The sequence below is a fragment of the Corythoichthys intestinalis genome, chromosome 4, assembly GCF_030265065.1.
Source record: "Corythoichthys intestinalis isolate RoL2023-P3 chromosome 4, ASM3026506v1, whole genome shotgun sequence".
Lineage (NCBI taxonomy): Eukaryota > Metazoa > Chordata > Actinopteri > Syngnathiformes > Syngnathidae > Corythoichthys > Corythoichthys intestinalis.
This window is the reverse complement of record NC_080398.1, coordinates 7,994,507-8,015,259: the sequence shown is the minus strand read 5'-3', so window position 1 is coordinate 8,015,259 and position 20,753 is coordinate 7,994,507. Positions and strand designations below refer to the sequence as shown.

At 44.8% G+C, this 20,753-nt stretch overlaps 1 protein-coding gene across 2 annotated transcripts in view; it reads left to right on the top strand.

Moving 5' to 3' along the window:
* Window positions 1–20,753, top strand: part of LOC130914266 (atrial natriuretic peptide receptor 1) — a 62,460-nt gene that overhangs the window by 24,977 nt on the left and 16,730 nt on the right. For both annotated transcript variants that reach the window (XM_057833289.1, XM_057833288.1), the window contains exons 3-6: window positions 1,514–2,202; window positions 17,267–17,448; window positions 17,591–17,704; window positions 20,554–20,689. In XM_057833289.1, coding sequence (XP_057689272.1) covers window positions 1,515–2,202; window positions 17,267–17,448; window positions 17,591–17,704; window positions 20,554–20,689 — 1,120 coding nt within the window. In that variant the 5' untranslated portion in view covers window position 1,514. The remainder of the gene's footprint in view (window positions 1–1,513; window positions 2,203–17,266; window positions 17,449–17,590; window positions 17,705–20,553; window positions 20,690–20,753) is intronic.

Sequence of the window (20,753 nt, the reverse complement as noted above, 5' to 3'; positions counted from 1 at the left end):
TCTTTGGTCCAACAGATCCAGCACAGATAGTTCAACCAAAGAGGTTTCTGCTAAAACAAGCCGCACCTGACTGCAATCAATTATAAAACACCAGATTGGTGAAAGGCCATAAACGGATTTTAAGGGGTGGCCATCCGGTGGCCGAGAAGTGTCATTGCATGTAATTAACTTTATAAGTTGTAAAGTAATAAAACTGCTACAAAAAAAATGAATGAAATGAACAAAAATATATATCTTTATAATGGGTCAAAATAACTTTTTCAACAGGTCAAGTGACCAGCACCTTAGACAGCCATTTGCCTTGCATAGAATTTTAATTAAAAAAAAAAAAAATTACGGGAGGGCAATTTTATTTTTCAAATGATTTTTTTCTTAGATTAAAAATATATTTTTTGATTGAAGAAAACTTTTGGGGGGATTGAATGATTTAGACACAAATGTACTGCCCATAACATGGCCCAAACACAAAAAGGACTGCTTCAATCAAAGAAAACTTTTTCAATGAAAAATTAAGTGTTCAAATGCACATTTTTCAATCTCAAATATTTTTTCGCATTCAAACCAACTTTTTCTATGATCGAAACTTTTCTTTTCTTGATTGAAGTGATTTTTAGTTTGAAAATATATATTTTTTGAAGCAACTTATTTTTTGATTGAATAATAAAGACAAAATGTCGCCCGCAAATCAACATTACTTCAATTAAAAAAGTTGCTTCAATCAAAAAAAAAAAAAATTATAAATATAAATTTTAAAACATTTTTTTTAGTTTTTGAGTTTCAAATCCATCTTTGCATTCAAACACTTTTTTTTTTTTTAATCGAAGCAACTTTTTTGGGGGTTGAAAATATATATTTTGATTAAAGCAACTTTTTTTCGATTGAATAATAAAGACACAAATCTACCTCCATATGGATCCGCCCAGGGGATACAATTTTTGACGGGGGTAACTACATTGGCACGACTCCGGCGAGGGTACCGTATTCAATGGATGACGATTTTGGCGAAAAGTATTGCCGAAGCAGCCTGCTTTAGAATTCATTCTTGTCAACTTATTATCATAAATATTCTTGTGAGTTAATTTCATTGCTGACACTGCGCTTCGGGGTCATCAACATGTTGTGCCCCCCCTGCCCCAAAACTCCGTTAAACTCCGCCTATGTGAAAGGCTGTCCTGCTGATGGATTTGAACAAAAATCCAGACCCACTGTAGCCCTTTGAGAACCGGTGTGGTATAGAACGTTTGGTCATGTGTCTTCATAGTTTGAGTGTTAGAAGTCATAAAATTGCATATTTGCCTGTCGTTAGCATGCGTTGCTAATTTGCTATGACGGCTTCCTGAAGTTCAGCTTTTTAGAAATGAGCAAAACAATAGCTAAAGGGTTAAAAGTCTCTGGAAGCAAACGACTCCTGCTGAATCGGTCGTGATTATTTATGGTGTTTGCGCTGAGACATTCCGGAGCTGTTTGCGGGCTTCTTGTCAAGACGGGAATGTTTCTGAATGTACTTTCTCAGGATGAGGGCGGCGACGGCGGCGGCGGCGGCGGCGCTGTTCCTCCTGCTACTCCCGCTACTCCGGGCGCAGCTCCGGAACGTGACGCTGGCCGTCATCCTGCCCGGGAGCAACACGGCCTACCCGTGGGCGTGGCCCCGGGTGGGCCCCGCCCTGAAGCGGGCCGTACGACGGGTCAACGGGGATCCGGGCCTGCTGCCGGGCGCGCGGCTGATCTACCGCTTCCGAAGCAGCGAGGACGTCAACGGCACCTGCTCCGAGTCGGTGGCGCCGTTGATGGCGGTGGACCTGAAGCTGGCGCACGACCCGTGGGCCTTCCTGGGGCCGGGCTGCTGCTACACCTCGTCGCCGGTGGGCCGCTTCACCACCCACTGGGGCGTGCCCATGGTGACGGCGGGGGCGCCGGCCGTGGCCTTCGACGACAACAGCTACCGCTCGGTGACCAACACGGGGCCCACCCACAAGAAGCTGGGCCGTTTCGCCGAGCGCGTGTGCCGCCACTTCGGCTGGCGCCGCCACATCATGCTGCTCTACGGCGACGACAAGTTGGACGACCGGCCCTGCTACTTCGCCATGGACGGGCTGTACGCCGGGCTGCGGGGCGTCAACGCCACGCTGGTGCCCAGCGTCTTCGAGGAGCGCCTGGCCATCAACTACACGCAGATCCTAGATGACGTCCAGTCCAGCAGAGGTCAGTCTTACCTATTTTCTGCCCTCACGCTACCAACATGGCTGCCCTGAAGCCTTGTTGGTAGGGGCGACATTGCCATCGAAAAGAGTCATAACTAAACTGTCGAAATGGTGATATATCGTGATACAAAAGGTAATCGTCCTGACAAGAATCGAGAGATCATTTTCAAAAGCTGTCGCTGTTTAAAAACCAAAAAAATGAACATTCGTTCATTGGAAACCAGAGCATGCGCAGCCAGTCTTTCCAATTTTTTAGGGCATTTACAGGTCACGTCCTGCTGAGTTTGAGTCACAAATTACTTCCTGTTCTGTAACCTAAAATCAACAGAAAGTGGCCCATAATCGCCCTTAAATCAACTGGAAGTGACTGAAAATCAACAGCAAATGACCTGCAATGCCCCAAAATGGAAACGCATTATTATCATTATTGACCGTTGTAGACATGCAATCTATTTTTTTTTTTTTAAATGGATTGGACATCTACTAGTGATAAACTCAATTCAATTCCCAGCAGAAGGCTGAAAAGAGCTTGTTTTTTACTGTTATAGTAAAATATTGAAAAATTGTTTCCTGACCAACGTATCGATAATTGTTGTGAGCCTCGTATCGCAAATCGTATCGTAAGGTACCTAAAGGTTCCCGCCCCTAGTCATAATTTGCTCGATGTCCAATCCATGAAAGGTGGGAGGGTTGGCAGTGAACGATCAAGCATTCATCCACCCTCTTCAAACGATTAAATTTGTACTACTACTTGACTCAACTACAGTAGTATGAAAAAGTATCTGAACCTTTTGGAATTTCTCACATTTTTGCATTAAATCACCATCAAATGTGATCTGATCTTTGTCAAAACCACACAGATGAAAAAACCACCCAAACATTGATAGGTTTTCATATTTTAATGGCGATAGTATACAAACAATGACAGAGAGGGGAAAGACAAGTCGGTGTACTATCACATTTTGTGCCCCCCCTCCCCCCCCCCCCTTTGGCAGCAATAACTTCAACCAGACACTTCCTGTAGCTGCAGATCAGTCTGGCACATTGATCAGGACTAATCTTGGCCAATTCTTCTCCACAAAACTGCTTTAGTTCAGTCAGATTCCTGGGATGTCTGGCATGAATCGCTGTCTTTAGGCCATGCTACAACATCTCAATGGGGTTCGAGTCTGGACTTTAACTTGGCCACTCCAGAATGTGTATTTTGTTCTTCTGAAGCCATTCTGAAGTCGATTTACTTCTGTGTTTTGGATCATTGTCTTGTTGTACCATCTATCCTCTTTTTAGCTTCAACTGTTTGGCAGACAGTCTCAGAGTTTCTTGCAAAACATACTGATAAACTTTTAAATTCATTCTTCCATTAATGATTGCAAGTTGTCCAGGCCCTGAGAAAGCAAAACAGACCCAAATTATGATGCTCCGTCCACCATGCTTCACGGTGGGGATGAGGTGTCGATGTTGGGGAGCTGTTCCATTTTTCCTCCGCACATGACGTTATGTGTTACTCCCAAACAATTCAACTTTGGTTTCATCAGTCCACAAAATATTCTGCCAAAACTTCTGTAGAGTGTCTAAGTACCTTTTTGCGAACATTAAACGAGCAACAATGTTTTTTTTTTTCCCTCCGTGTAGTCGTCCCATGAACACCATTCTTGGCCATAGTTTTACGTATAGTTGATGTGTGCACAGATATATTAGACTGTGCCAGTGATTTCTGCAAGTCTTTAGCAGACACTCTAGGGTTCTTTTTGACCTCTCTGAGTATTCTGCGCTGAACTGTTGGCGTCATCTTTGGTAGATGGTCAATACTTGGGAGAGAAGCAACTCTCTCCATTTGTAGACAACTGTCGATTGATGAATATCCAGACTCTTAGAGATGGTTTTGTAGCCTTTACCAGCTTTATACAAATCAACAATCCTTCAGACAGCTCTTTTGACCGAGCCATGATGCACATCAGACAATGCTTCTCATCAAGACAATTCTTACCCGGTGTGTGTTTTATAGTGGGAAGGGCAGCTTTAAACCACTCATCAGTGATTAGGCACACACCTGACTTCAATTGTTTGTTAAAAATTGGTTTCAATTGCTCTTCAAGTCTCCGTAGGCAGAGGGTTCACTTACTTATTTTTCCCCCTTCTGTCAGTGTAGTCCTCATTAAAATACGAAAACCTTAAATTGTTTGGCGTGTTTTAGTTAAAGCCGACACTGTATTTTCATCTGTGTGATTTTGACAAAAATCATTTGATTTTCGACAGAAATGTGAGAAATTCCAAAAGGTTCAGATACTTTTTCATACCACTGTACTGTAGTGATGAACTCTTGTTATTGGCACCGAAAGACTTGTCGAGTTTACTTCCAGCTTTGAGTCAAAGATGTTGAGCTAGCAGGACACCCGGTACCACTTCCCAGAATTCCTCAGGGCAGACAAAGCGGGACGAGCGCATCGATCCGACGGGGGCGGGGAGAGGCGAAGCGAGTCTCATGTTTCAGCTGCGGCAAAGCGGAGCGCTAATGGTGTCGCGAGTCCACGGGAACGGGATCCGCTTTGCTTCCATAGTCAAAGATTCGGGGGCGTTCGGTGGGTGAAGGCGTGTCGCCGTATTGTCAGGAATAAAATATATTGTTAGGGCTTTCAAAATGAAACTATTAATTCACAATGAGAAATACAAACAAACAAAAGTAACGTCTAACAACAGATACGCAAAAAAAAAGTACATAAGTACAGTAACAAAGTACTTGTACTGCATTACATTCCTTCACTGCTACATTCACTAGTCACTACGTTGTTTATGCCAATTTTGTTTAAAAAAAAAAAAAAACATTGCCCATTTCAAAAATGGACTACGGGTTAGGGTTTAACCCAGGGGTGTCCAAGCAATTCCACAAAGGGCCAAGAGGGTCCTGGATTTCATTTCAACCAAGACTGCGCTAACAGATTAACCAATGAATTTTCTGCTGAAACAAGCAGCACCTGACTGCAACCAATGGATTACACTTGTAGGAGATCAGATTGGTGAAAAGATGATCTCAACATTGGTTGGAACGAAATCCAGGCAGGACCCTCTTGGCCATTTGTGAAATTGCTTTGACACCCCTGTTTTAACCCAAACTACCTATCTACATACAGATAAACCAGGGTTCACTAAATGCGGACCTGGGTGCCACTTTTCCTGTCATGTTTTCCATGTCTCCCTCCTCCAACACACCTGAATCAAAATAATCAGGATCATTATCAAGCTTCTGGAGAGGTTCCTGATGACATAATCATTCGAGTCAGGTGTGTTAGTGGAGAGAGACGTGGAAAACACGACAGGAAAAGTGGCACTGAGGTCCGGATTTAGTGAACCCTGAGATAAACTATGTTTATGTTTGTAATATACAAATATACTAGTCCTTCTAAAAAAAATTGCATATTGTGACAAAGTTCATTATTTTCCGTAATGTACTGATAAACATTAGACTTTCATATATTTAAGATTCATTACACACAACTGAAGTCGCTCAAGCCTTTTATTGTTTTAATATGGATGATTTTGGCAAAAAAGGCAAGAAAAAACAAAAATCCCTGTAATAAAAAATTTGCATATCATGAAAAGGTACTCTAAAGAAACTACTAACTTAATCATCTGAATCAAAAAATGAACTCAAAACCCTTGCGAAAGATTCCTGAGGCTTTAAAAAAAACCCAGCCTGGTTCATGACTCAAAACCGCAATCATGGGCAAGACTGCCGACCTGACTGCTGTCCAGAAGGCCATCATTGACATCCTCGAGCAAGAGGCTAAGACGCAGAAAGAAATTTCTGAGCGAATAGGCTGTTCCCAGAGTGCTGTATCAAGGCACCTCAGCGGGAAGGAAAAAGTCTGACAGGAAACGCTCCGCAACTGTAAGAGGTGGCCGCACCCTGAGAAAGAATGCGGAGAAGGGCAGATTCCAGATCTTGGGGGACCTGCAGAAACAGTGGACCGAGTCTGGAGTAGAAACATCCAGAGCCACTGTGCTCAGGCGTGCGCTGGAAGTGGGCGACAGGTGCTGCATTCCACAAGTCAAGCCACTTTTGAACCTGAAACGGCGGCAGAAGCGCCTGACCTGGGCTACAGAGAAGCAGCACTGGACTGTTGCTCTGTGGTCCAAAGTGCTTTTTTCAGACGAAAGCAAATTTTGCGTGTCATTCGGAAATCAAGGTGCCAGAGTTTGGATGAAGACTGGGGAGAAGGAAATGAAGTCCAGTGTCAAGTACCCACAGTCAGTGATGGTCTGGGGTGCCATGTCAGCTCTGCTGTGTTTTTATCAAGGGCAGGGTCATTGCAGCTAGCTATCAGGAGATTTTGGAGCACTTGATGCTTCCATTAGCTGAAAAGCTTTATGGAGATGAAGATTTCATTTTTCAGCACAGTGCCAAGACCACCGGTAAATGGTTTACTGACCGTGGCATTACTGTGCTCAATTGGCCTGCCAACTCTCCTGACCTGAACCCCATAAAGAATCTGTGGGATATTGTGAAGAGGAAGGTGAGAGACACCAGACCCAACACTGTGGGTGAGCTTAAGGCTGCTATCGAAGCATTCCTTAACTCCTTACCAGTGCCACAGGCTGATTGCCTTCATGCCATGCCGCATTAAAGTACCCCGTAATTTTCGGACTATAAGCCACTACTTTTTTCCTTCATTTTGATACCTTTGGCTTATAGTCCAGTGCGGATTATTTGTTGATTTTTTTAGGTAACACTTTATTTGACAGCGGTGTCATAAGACTGTCATAAGATCATCAAAATTATGACATGACATATCATGGACATTACTCAATGCTTGTGTCATGAAGTGTCATTTGGCAAATTATGTCACTAACTCAATTTTTGTCCATCTTGGATCTTTTGCATCCATTCAAAAGTGAGATCATTTGCCGGATAACACTTAATGACATCTGTTCTAAGCATTCATGAATGCTCAGGACAGAGACATGTCATAATTATGATTGTGTAATGACAGTCTTTTGGCACCACTGTCAAATAAAGTGTCTAGCAATTGATGAAACAATTGGAACAGTAACTGAAGAAATATTTAACACAGAACATGATTTTTGATTGTTATTTACATCTGTAGCGCTGCAATGCATGCTAAGAGGCATGTTGGATGACAACAGTCAACAGCAGGTGGCATCAGAGGTTGACTGTCTCCCCCAAGGGAGCAGTGATGGCCAAATGAAGCTTCTTGAAGCAATAAAGCTTTGCAGTAATTGCTTCAAAGTTTAATGATGGTTCATTTGGTCTTATGACAGTCGGTCGTATGATGCCGCTGTCAAATAAGGTTGTACCGATTAATATCTTTTGGTGTAAATATCCCATGATACAGTGAGGACAGCTGCGGCTTATAGTCCAGTGCGGCTTATCTATGAAAAAATGCAGTTTTCGTGCCAAATTTGGTGGGCTGCGCCTTATAGTGCGAAAATTAGGGTAGTCATTTCTGCAAAAGGATTCCTGACCAAGTATTGAGGTAGACTTTTTTTGTATTAAAAAACACTTTTTTGTATTGGTAGGATGAAATATGCTAATTTTTTGAGATTGGGATTTTTTCGTTTTTCTTGACTTTTTTGCCAAAATTGTCAATATTAAAACAATAAAAGGCTTGAACTACTTCAGTTGTGTGTAATGAATCTAAAATATATGAAAGTCTAATGTTGATCAGTACATTACAGAAAATAATGAACTTCATCACAATATGCTCATTTTTTGAGAAGGACTAGTATATTTGAGGTATTTCAAGAATTTTTTACACTACACTACACTACACTTTTTTTTTTACACTATTTTTTTACCTACCAATGTTCCACTCAAAGTGAATTCACTCAGGTTGGACATCGAGCGCCGTCAATGGCAGCCAATGTGCTATGAAAAAGCAACTGTACAGTGCGATCGCGGGCCGTCACCTGAGCGTTACGGCCGCCTAGTCAGGTGAAAAGGAAATTGTGTTTGTGTTGTTGTGAGCGTGCGCACGCCTCCCAACGGGACTTGGATGAAGTGAGGGAGGTCAGCACCCTGCGTCCTTATATGGAAACAACGGCGCACCTATCAGATGTCCAGCTATTTCCTGACAAACAAGGCGCTTCCAGTAACCACGCGGCGGATGCTTTTTGCCGAGCCGAGTTGGCGCTCGTTCGCGCCGTCGTCAGAAAAATCACATGTCAATTTAGGTCTCGTTCACGTTGATGTCGGCGGCCGACGTTTTCTAACAGCAGCCACGGAAATGGCCGGTCGCAGCTGTTTTTGATGAATATGCAAATAGAGGGACTGGTGTTCACCCTTTGAAAGCCAAAGTGACCAACCCTGCCGCCATTTTACAGGCTGCATTTGGACCGATCCGGTGATTCGGATGCATATTTTAAAATGCTTGTAGGACTATTATTTGTCATTCTAAAAAAAAAAGAAAATTAAACCCATAAAGACCTGGCATCACATCGAATACCAACATTTGGTTAGCCTGATACTGTAGCATTATTGGCTAAGTCATTTTTGGGCCAATCAAATTGATCTTTCTGCCCATCACAACACTTTTTACAAACCAAAACAATATGAATCAAAAAGGCCAATTTGTTTTTTTTACTTTCCAAAACCAGGGAAATATGATTGACCGTAATTTCCCGAATATAAGGCGCACCCGTGTATAGACCCTATACTCACATGACGTCACAACCACGCCTCCGCGCCATGTTGGCCGTCTACTTGTCGTGTATATGCATTACCGCTACGTAAATTCCTCCTATTATGGCGTGTTTTTCTGCTCGTTAACATTAATAATCAAAATGGTGAAGGCGTGTGTGGCGGTTGGTTGCAATAACAGAGAAGATAGACGGAGAGACTTGAAGTTCTACCGTATTCCGAGAGACCCGGAGAGGAGAGCGAGAGGGACTGCTGCAATTCGACGAGAAAACTGGGCTCCAAACGATTACCACGGATTATGTAGTAGACATTTTATATCTGGTAAGATGCATTTAATATATATATTTAGAGGGTTTTGGGCTGACAACCACAATTAAGATCATTGCGAGGCTAATCGCCGACAACATACAGTTTCAAATTCAAGATGCTTATTTCTTCCACCATCATTATTTTTTTGAATAATATTTAGCTGGTACCAAGTGAAAGAAGCTGGCCTCGTCTACGGATCATCAGTTGTGTCCAAACCTTTTGCAAAGGGGGCCAGATTTGGTGTGGTAAAAATGTGGGGGGCTACCTTGGCTGATTTACATAGAACAATATATTTAAACAAATGTTAGCAAGCCCTTCTGTGTGGCACATTTGCTGTATTATTTTTTTTAAATTAATAATTTCCACAGTCTCGTCTTTGTGGCGTTCTCTTTCGACACTTGGGCTCTTGCGAAACTGCGGTCAAGCCACCCTCCGTTCGTTAAAACGAAGTCAAGCTAGCCGCCCCTCATTTTGTACATGTCAGCGTGTCTTGTTATTATCGCGTCACATCGAACTCTTTGAAAACAGCGACTGTCTCTTTGCAAATGAGGCAGACACAGTTGTTGCGTGTTTTATTGAAGAAATAGTCCAATATCCACCTATCCTTGAAGCGTCGGCCATCGCAGTCAACTTTTTTTTTGTTTTTTTTTGATTGTCGCCATTTTAGAAATCACATAGGGTAATGTTGCTTAGAGTGCTGCTCTTAATGTTTTTCAAAGTTTCGTGAGAATAGGCCGAGTTTCTGTGGAAAAGATAGTTGTAGATATCAGGCTAGCAGATGTCAGGCAGAGAGGGCGAAGAAAATATCGATTTAGGCATCAAATATGGATCTGGCGAATGGATAGACTCAAGCTTTTCCACATAACGCCTTTTATGCAACGCATCCAATGAGTTTACCGCGTCTGAAAGTACCGGGGCTTCCATGAATTGCTCTATAAACTGAACGACTAATTGAAACCATTGAGAATAGGGCTAAACAGAGACGGACAATACGGCGGCCGGATACAGCGACACGTCATTCTGTGACGTCGGTGAGTAGGGTCTATAATGCGCACCCCAAATTTACTTGTAAAATCTAGGGAAAATATTGTATCTGTTTATAACGCGCACTCTAATTTTAGCACCAATAAATAGAAGAATACAAGAAAACAGAGCTCGTGTACAGATACAGAAATGTCCTTTTACTGACTGGTGAAACACAGCCCAAGCATAGCACATTGGTAGTTCAAAACATGACCATAAACTGACACTATTTACAGTAATAATATGATTTGACAACTTCTCCAACTTACCAGAATCTAGGAGAAAACAAAACAGATGTGACTTTTCTTTTGAAGGCTGCTGTATAACTTGCTCGTTTCATCATGATGAATAAATGTTTCTTCCATGGATTGATACGGTAAAATGAAAGTGAGAACGTAAGTCGGAAATCCGTGAGAACTCATCGCTGTCAACACGACAGTAACAATAGGAACTATTGTTATTTGAGTTTCCTGAGGGAGAGATATATAGTTGACGGACACACACAGGAAGTCTGTTATGTTTGTTATGGTCTGAGTTGCGGAGCTGCAATAAACGTTGAGTAGTAGTACCGAAACAAAATGGTCACGTACCGTAATGGTCGGCAACAGGGTCGCCATATACGTTTCTTCAACACAACGTGGCCGTGTCAATAAAAAAAAAACGTATATATAATTATTATATATATATGTAATATATATATATTTCCGTCTCCATCCATGTACCCGTTTATAATGCGCACCATGATTTTACAAGTTGATTTTGGGGAGGGGGGAGTGCGCGTTATATTCGGAAAATTACGGTAGGCAATTTCGTTATGAGGCTAACGATGGACATCATACCATGTCCGCCTATTATTTTTAACTTGCACCAATTTTGAGCTCCTAATTCCGATACCAGCCTGTGCGATATTGGTGGATCCCCATACCAATATTATATTGACCCCCCCCCCTATGATTCTAAATGACTGCATACTCACATGGCTTGACTAGTCAGACACTGCCTAACTCATTGACAGGGCTAGAAGTCCAATCCATTTGAAGAGAGGGAGGCGGGGGGGGTTGTCAGCGATTTGCTCATTCGCTGCCAACCTCCCGCTTCAAATGGATTGGACATCTACTCGTGATAGTCATTTCAATTCACAGCAGAAGCATGATTTCGTGGCCCCTACCAAAATGGCCTCAGGGCAGGCGGCCATGTTGGTAGGGGCCACATTCTCATCAAAATCAGATCAAGTCAAAACAAGCTTATTTCATGAATAGATTGATGTCAATTAGCATCTTTGACTGACTCATTGGCCGCCATTGACAGCATTTGAATTGAGGGGGCATAGCAGCGAATGTTTTTTTTCCCAAATTCATATATACAGCATGAATAGATTATTAACTTTTTCCTTCCTTTGTTTTTTTCTTTTTAATGAAAAAAAATATGTTGAGTGCAACGAGACATTATGCAATGAAGAGCAGGCGTTTATTATGGATCGAGATAGTGTCTTTGCTTGCGCGCGCGCTTTGTTGCGGCTTTTCCTGCCAATTTCCTGACGCTGAAACAATAGCGGCGCTGACGTCCATGCCGCCGCTTCCTGGCACACATTAACACTGACGCTACTGCAACGGGTGCCGGTCGTTAGTCAACAACGGCGAGCTGTCGCAAAAGCTCTGTCAAAACCGGTGTTGTTTTTCAATTCAATTTTATTTGTATGGCCTTGTCTCAAAGGGCTTTGCAGAGTCAATATGATACACAGTCAGAAACAGTAAATGAATAAGATAAAGTTCATGTCCTGGGCATCCCCCATCTGTAGACCCTCCATGTCGGCAAGGAAAAACCCTTTGGGAAAAATGAGAAACCTTGGGGAGAACCACAGTCAGGAGAGATCCACTCTCAGGACGGACAGGCTATAGATGCACCAGGACGGATGGTGGGTATTAGCAGCAGGAGGTCCAGTTTGTAGAGATGCAATGGAATGAAGAAACAAGAGGAGGTCCATCTAGCCAGATGAGACGGGGGGGCAACGAGGACGTCCATCCAGCCAGGGGTCAGGATAGTCAGGAGGCTGCGGCTGAAAAATAGCCCCTCCCCTAAGGGGACACCGGGTGACTAGTGATGAAGAGACTAGTCAATTAGATTTTAAAGAATTAGAAAAAAGAAATAAAGTAAAGACAAGTGGTAGGTAGAGTGAGAAAAAGGGGATAGGACTCAGTGGCTGTACTTCCCCCAGCATGATAGCTTCTAGTGCAGCTTAGACTGAACTATGAGTATAGTCCGATTTCAACTAGCCTGACCGTAAGTTTTATCAAATAGGAACGTTTTTAGTCTAGTTTTTAGAACATTTTTGGCAGTGCTTTTAATTTTCATATTTGTTTTCTGGACAATAATACTTAGTAGGGTTCTGACTGTTGTTTGCGCTTATGCACCAAACAGCAGTTCAGAATACCCACCCTTTTTGGAGTCCTTGGAGGGTGTGCTGGAAAGCACCCCCTCTGGGGACTCCCTCGTTCTACTGGGGGACTTCAACGCTCACGTGGGCAATGACAGTGAGACCTGGAGGGGCGTGATTGGGAGGAACGCCCCCCCCCCCCCCCCCCCCCGATCAGAACCCGAGTGGTGTTCTGTTATTGGACTTCTGTGCTCGTTACGGTTTATCCATAACGAACACCATGTTCAAACATAGGGATGTCCATATGTGCACTTGGCACCAGGACACCGCAGTTCAATGATCGACTTTGTAATCGTGTCATCGGACTTGCGGCCACATGTTTTGGACACTTGGGTGAAGAGAGGGGCGGAGCTGTCAACTGATCACCACCTGGTGGTGTGTTGGCTCCGATGGCGGGGGAAGTTGCTGGCCAGACCTGGCAGGCCCAAACGTATTGTGAGGGTCTGCTGGGAACGTCTGGCAGAACCCCCTGTCAGAAAGAGTTTCAACACCCACCTCCGGCAGAACTTCTCCCTTGTCCCGGGGGAAGTGGGGGACATTGAGTCCGAGTGGGCCATGTTCCGCACCTCCATTGTTGAGGCGGCCGATCGGAGCTGTGGCCGTAAGGTGGTTGGTGCCTGTCGTGGCGGCAGTCCCCGAACCCGCTGGTGGACACCAGCGGTAAGGGATGCCGTCAAGCTGAAGGAGGCCTATCGGGCCTTTTTGGCCTGTGGGACTCCGGAGGCAGCTGACAGGTACCGGCTGGCCAAGCGGACTGCGGCTTCGGCGGTCGCCGAGGCGAAAACTCGGACATGGGAGGAGTTCGGTGAGGCCATGGAAAACGACTTCCGGACGGCTTCGAGGAAATTCTGGTCCACCATCCGGCGTCTGAGGAGAGGAAAGCAGTGCACTATTAACACTGTGTATAGTGAAGATGGTGTACTGCTGATCTCGACTCGGGACGTCGTGAGTCGGTGGAGAGAATACTTCGAAGCCCTCCTCAGTTCCACCGACACGCCTTCCTTTGAGGAAACAGAGTCTGGGGACTCTGAGGTGGGCTCTTCGATCTCTGGGGTTGAAGTCACTGAGGCGGTTGGTAAGCTCCTCGGTGGCAAGGCCCCGGGGGTGGATGAGATCTGCCCGGAGTTCCTAAAGGCTCTGGATGTTGTAGGGCTGTCATGGCTGACACGCCTCTACAACATCGCGTGGACATCGGGGACAGTGCCTCTGGATTGGCAGACCGGGGTGGTGGTCCCCCTTTTTAAAAAGGGGGACCGGAGGGTGTGTTCCAATTATAGAGGAATCACACTCCTCAGCCTCCCCGGTAAAGTCTATTCAGGGGTGCTGGAGAGGAGGGTCCGTCGGGAAGTTGAATCTCGGATTCAGGAGGAGCAGTGTGGTTTTCGTCCCGGCCGTGGAACAGTGGACCAGCTCTACAACCTCAGCAGGGTCCTCGAGGTGCATGGGAGTTCCCCAACCAGTCTACATGTGTTTTGTGGATTTGGAGAAGGCGTTCGACCGTGTGCCTAGGGGAATCCTGTGGAGGGTGCTCCGAGAGTACGGGGTACCGAGTCCCTTGGTAAGGGCTGTTCGGTCCCTGTACGACCGGTGTCAGAGTCTGGTCCGCATTGCCGGCAGTAAGTCGAATTCGTTCCCAGTGAGGATTGGACTCCGCCAAGGCTGCCCTTTGTCACCGATTCTGTTCATAATTTTTATGGACAGAATTTCTAAGCGCAGCCGAAGCGTTGAGGGTTTCCGGTTTGGTGGCCTCAGCATTGCATCTCTGCTTTTTGCAGATGATGTGGTGCTGTTGGCTTCATCAAGCCATGACCTCCAACTCTCACTGGGAAGGTTCGCAGCTGAGTGCGAAGCGGTTGGGATGAAGATCAGCACCTCCAAATCCGAGACCATGGTCCTCTGCCGGAAAAGGGTGGCATGCCCTCTCCGGGTCGGAGATGAGATCCTGCCCCAAGTGGAGGAGTTCAAGTATCTTGGGGTCTTGTTCACGAGTGAGGGTGGGAAGGAGCGGGAGATTGACAGGCGGATCGGTGCAGCGTCTTCAGTGATGCGGACTCTGCACCGGTCTGTTGTGGTAAAGAAGGAGCTGAGCCAAAAGGCAAAGCTCTCGATTTACCAGTCGATCTACGTTCCTACCCTCACCTATGGGCACGAGCTGTGGGTCGTGACCGAAAGAACAAAATCCCGGATACAAGCGGCCGAAATGAGTTTCCTCCGCAGGGTGTCCGGGCTCTCCCTTAGAGATAGGGTGAGAAGCTCGGTCATCCGGGAGGGGCTTGATGTCGAGCCGCTACTCCTCCGCGTTGAGAGGAGCCAGTTGAGGTGGCTCGGGCATCTGGTTCGGATTCCTCCTGGACGCCTCCCTGGAGAGGTGTTCTGGGCATGCCCCACCGGCAGGAGGCCCCGGGGTCGACCCAGGACACGCTGGAGACACTATGTCACTCGGCTGGCCTGGGAGCACCTTGGAATCCCGCCGTAGGAGCTGGCTGAAGTGGCTGGGGAGAGGGAAGTCTGGGCTTCCCTGCTAAAGCTGCTGCTCCCGCGACCCGACCCCGGAACAAGCGGAAGATAATGGATGGATGGATGGATAATACTTAGTAGTCATATTTTAGCCATGTGTTTGTCTAGTTTTTGTTGATGTTTACTCAATATTTTCGTCTGTAAAATTGAAAAATAAAGAAAAAAGGTTTCCAGCTATTTCAAATGAACACACACAAGCAGATATCGTAGAATCAGCAAGTTGTGATTTTACACGCTCAGCAGGAAAACACCACATTGTTTTCAATGAATGATACCCACCTGGACGCCACAACATATGTAACAAAAAAGTTGTCTGAGAGTGTGAGTTTGCCGTTAGCAAAAGTCTAATGCTCTGCTAATGCTACGAGTTACATTTAGTGTGTGATGATCAGTGTTCTTTTTGGCAGCCCTTTTCATTTTTGTCTGAGTCTTTCACAGCAGGCGCGTCTGCGCACCGGTGACGCTCACTCCTAATTTTAACAAGATGCGTTTTACGAGCAGAGCGTCTGTGGAGCGTCTCCATCAATTTACGCGAAGATTGCAAGAGTAGCGGGTATTTCAAGATAACAATCCAATAACCATTTGCCTTTCAGACCCTGTGTGTTGGTCAGCTTTCTTTGTGAAAGAAGAAAAAAGACATCCTGTGCTAAAGAGAAACACAATTGCAATGACAAAGAAGGATTGTAACATGTATTTTACAAATCAAGTGCCTTAATGAAACCTTGTTTTCCTTATTAAAGCTTATAAAAAGCTTTATTGATGAATTTTCTCAAATCGCCATGCAGAAATGAATCAAATTAATGGGTTAAGGTCTCAAAACAAGCAATGGGGAGGCTGGAAAGAACACTAGTGGGTGAGTTTGAGGGGGTGGGTCGCAGCCAGTGTTGTTAATCTTACTGAAAAAAAGTAATTCATTATAGTTACAAATTACTTCTCCCAAAAAGTAATTGCGTTAGTAACTCAATTACCTGAATGTAAGAGTAATTAGTTAGTTGGCAAAGTAATTGGTGATAATTACTTTTTTTTTTTTTCCTCAAAAAAAAAAACAAAAAAAAAACATTGGCCACACGATGGGAAGTTTTTTTGTGAAGGTTTTTGGTACAATTGGCCCGAGCCCAAATCTTTACCTTAATTGACCCTTTACCCTGAATCAACTGTTAAAAGTTGTTAAAATTGCTCCCATTATTGCATTAGTTCCCTTCCCTCTACTTTTGACATATGAAAGTTTTAAAACTGTTTCATCATTTAAAGATGGATTCAAGTCAAGATTTTGCCGATTTAGAAGTATTTTAGATTAAAAGTTACTTAGGTTCGCTAGGAAGGTTCTCTACAACAGAGCCGTCCTAAAAAGTCTACTGCTTTAAGATGGCGGCTGTCTACTAACTCATTTAGTGCCGTGTCTGTCATTTTGCATCTAGTTATATCTATGTACAGTACATGTGATATCTACCATGTCTACCATATCTACCATAGCATGCGGGCGTAGTTGGTAGGCTATCGGCTACAACATGTATTATTGGAGCTACCTAGCATCGCGTTTGCTCGCCGTCACAACTTTCTTGCCTCCTCCCTACTCCTGCTCTGCTCTGTCGTCTCGGTGAGTCCGTCTCCCTCAGACTTTTCGACCAATATAGTAACGCATGCCTTTCCGTCCTCAGTAACGGTAACGGCGTTGCCAAGATGAGAAAAGTAATTAATTAGATTACCCACTACTGAAAAAAATAACGCCGTTAGTAACGCCGTTATATTTTAACGCCGTTATTAACAACACTGGTCGCAGCACGTCACCTGAGTGACACAGCCAGACACTGCTACATTTGGGCTAACTACACCTAAATGTGACACATTGTGAACACCTGACGGAAACTATGACGCGTTTTCCAAAACTGGCATTGGTGTCGTTATGTTTTAGTCTCCCGAGACAAGTTTTTAGCTCATTAGCGTTGTCGTAGCGACTTGCCTACGTGGCGGCCATCTTGGTAAGGGCGACTTACTTTTCTTAGGGATTCGTTGTTATTGGATGAATAAATTCATGGCCTACCCTTGATGGCACTAGAGGTCTGATCCATTTGAACTGGGACAGCTTTAAAAAAAAAATCATGAAAATGTTTTTTTTTTCCCTCCCAGTGTTGTTCGTGTGCTGCTTGCCCGACGTGTTCAGGAAAATGATGATCCACTTCCGACGCGCCGACCTCCCCCACGAGCAGTTCGTCTTCTTCTTCATCGACCTGTTCGGCGAGAGCCTCAAGTCGCGGCGGCCGTGGCAGCGCGGCGACGCCGACGACGCCGTGGCCAAGGAGGCCTTCCGGGTAACAAAAATAGTCGACGCAAATCGGAGAACAATTAAAAAGAGAAAATGTTTTTATTGGATGGAATAAAAGAATACAAAAGAGAATATTTACTGGAAATGAGAACCGTCTTGCTAACGTGCTAACTTTTGGCGGAGGTTAGAGCGTGAAGATCCTGACCTATCGGGAGCCCCGGAACGCCGAGTACAAGGACTTCGTGGCCCAACTGAAGAAAGACGCCAAGGATGAGTTCAACTTCACCGCCGACGACTCCCTGGTCAGTCGGGACGAGACGGGAAGCGACGAGCGAAAGCTAAGCTAACCGGCGGCCGTTATCGGCCACTTAGCCGGCCGCGTAATCGCATTACGGCGCTCCCCTTATCGCCCCGTGTGCGTGCGTGAGAGCCGGCCGGCGGCTCGTAAAGCCGGTTAATCAGTAGCAGACAGCCGCCGGACGCTAATGCGCTTAACTCTCGCTCGCTCGTAAGCAGAGAGCCTCATAAATGTCAGTAAACAGCAAGTCATCATTCTTCTATCTTCTCACGCGAGATGCACACAGATGGGAAGGCGACTCAAATTACTGCTCCTTCCCGGAGAAATTGTCACTCACTCCCTGTAGGTCACTTCCTGTTGATTTTTAGGGTCGCTTCCTGCAAATTTTGGACCATTTCCTGTTGATTTTAAGACATCACATCACTTTTTTGGTCACTTCCTGTTAAATTTGGGGCATTCCGCGGTCACTTCCTGTGTCATTTCCGGTTGATTTTAAGGCATTCCGGGGTCACTTCCTGCATATTTTGGGTCATTTCCTGTTGGTTTTATGGAGTACCAGATCACTTCCTGGTTTTTTTGGTCACTTTCTGTTGATTTTGGGGCATTTCTGGGTCACTTCCTGCATATTTGGGGTCATTTCCTGTTGATTTTAACGAAGTACTGGATCACTTCCTGTTTTTTTGGTCACTTCCTGTTGATTCTGGGGCATTCTAGGGTCACTTCCTGCATATATTGGGTCATTTCCTGTTGATTTTAATGAAGTACTGGATCACTTGCTGTTTTTTTGGGCACTTCCTGTTGATTCTGGGGCATTCTAGGGTCACTTCCTGCATATATTGGGTCATTTCCTGTTGATTTGGGACATTCCTGGGTCACTTCCTGCAAATTTTGGGCCATTTCCTGTTGATTTTAAGGCAGTAACAGATCACTTCCTGTTGAATTTGGGGCATTTCGGGGTCATTTCCTGTTGGTTTTAAGGCAGTACTGGCTCACGTCCTGTTTTTTTTTTGGGGTAATTTCCTGATGATTTTGGGGCACTCCGGGGTCACTTCCTGCATATTTTGAGGCATTTCCTGTTGATTGTAAGGCAGTACCGGATCACTTCCTGTTTTTTGGTCACCTCCTGTTGGTTTTTGGGGCATTTCTGGGTCACTTCCTGCAAATTTTGGGCCATTTCCTGTTGATTTTAAGGCAGTAACAGATCACTTGTTGAATTTCGGGCATTTCGGGGTCACTTCCTACATATTTTGGGTCATTTCCTGTTGATTTTAACGAAGTACTGGATTACTACCTGTTTTTTTGGTCACTTCCTGTTGATTCTGGGGCATTCTGGGGTCACTTCCTGCATATATTGGGTCATTTCCTGTTGATTTGGGGCACTCCTGGGTCACTCCCTGCAAATTTTGGGCCATTTCCTGTTGATTTCAAGGCAGTAACAGATCACTTCCTGTTGAATTTGGGGCATTTTGGGGTCATTTCCTGTTTATTTTAAGGTAGTACTGGCTCACGTCCTGTTTTTTGCTCACTTCCTGTTGGTTTTTGGGGTATTTCTGGGTCACTTCCTGCATATTTGGGTCATTTCCTGTTGATTTTGAGGCATTACCAGATCACTTGCTGTTTTTTGGTCACTTTCTGTTGATTTTGGGGTATTCCGGGGTCACTTTCTGCATATTTTGGACCATTTTCTGTTGATTATAAGGCAGTACCAGATCACTTCCTGTTTTGTTTTTTTGGGTCACTTTCTGCATATTTTGGCCATTTCCTTTTGATTATAAGGCAGTACTGGATCACTTCCTGGTTTTTTTGGTCACTTCCTGTTGACTTTAGGGCATTTCGGGGTCATTTCTTGCATATTTCAGCTCCTTTCCTTGTTGATTTTAAGGCAGTACCGGGTCACTTCCTGTTTTTCTTCACTTTCTGTCGATTTTGGGGCATTCCGGGCTCACTTCCTGCTTATTTTGGATCATTTCATTTTTTGGTCACTTCCTGTTGATTTTGGGGCATTTCAGAGGTCATGTCGTGCAAATTGTGAATCATTTCCTGTTGATGTTTAGATATCACTGTACAAAATTCCTCTCTTTTGGCTACTTCCTGTTCATTTTGGGGTATTTCTGGGTAACTTCTTATTTGTTAGACACTTTACCTGCTGATTTCAGGTCACTTCCTGTTGTTTTTGGAGCATTTTTTGTAGGTCAGGCCCCCTTGAAAATCATTAGTGCCACTGAAATTGTCCGTGTTGTCCATTTTTGGTGGAAAGCCGTGTTGTGGCTGATAAAGTGCGCTCAAGCTGAGTGGAGAATTTGTGGATGCGCCAATTGTAGTATTTGAACATTTTGGGGCATTCCCGGGTCACTCACTGCATATTTTGGGTAATTTCCTGTTGATTTTAAGGCAGTACTGGATCACTTCCTGCTCCCGCACTTCCTGGTCACTCCCTACATATTTGGGTCATTTCCTGTTGATTTTGGGGCATTCCGGGCTACTTCCTGCTAATTTTGGATCATTTTCTGTTAATTTGGGGCATATCCCAGTCACTTCTTATTTGTTGGTTGCTTTTCCTCCTAATTTCGGGTCCCTTTCAGATTATTTTGGATCCTTTCAGGGGTCAATTCCTGTGGATTTTGGGTCACTTCCTGTTTTTTGGACCACTGACGGATATGTTTTTGCAGGTCACGTCCCATTTGAAAATCAATAGAATAGCCACTGAAAATGTCTATTTTTGGCGGAATGGATTGTAGTTGCCGAATACGCGCGTGCAAACTGAGTGGTGAATTATTGGATGTGTGAATGGTAGTAGCATTTGCAAGTTTTTTTATGTAAATGATTTTTTTTTTTTGGATGAACTTGTTTCAGATGAACATCATCGCGGGGGGCTTCTACGACGGCCTGATGCTCTACGCGCACGCGCTCAACGAAAGCATGACGGCGGGCGGCGAGCGGCCGCCGGGGAGCCTGGTCACCCGCCGGATGTGGAACAGAACCTTCCACGGTACTGCTTTTTCTGTCAATACCAAAAGTGACTTTTCAAGCGGCTGTTGGAGTTGGCGGCCATC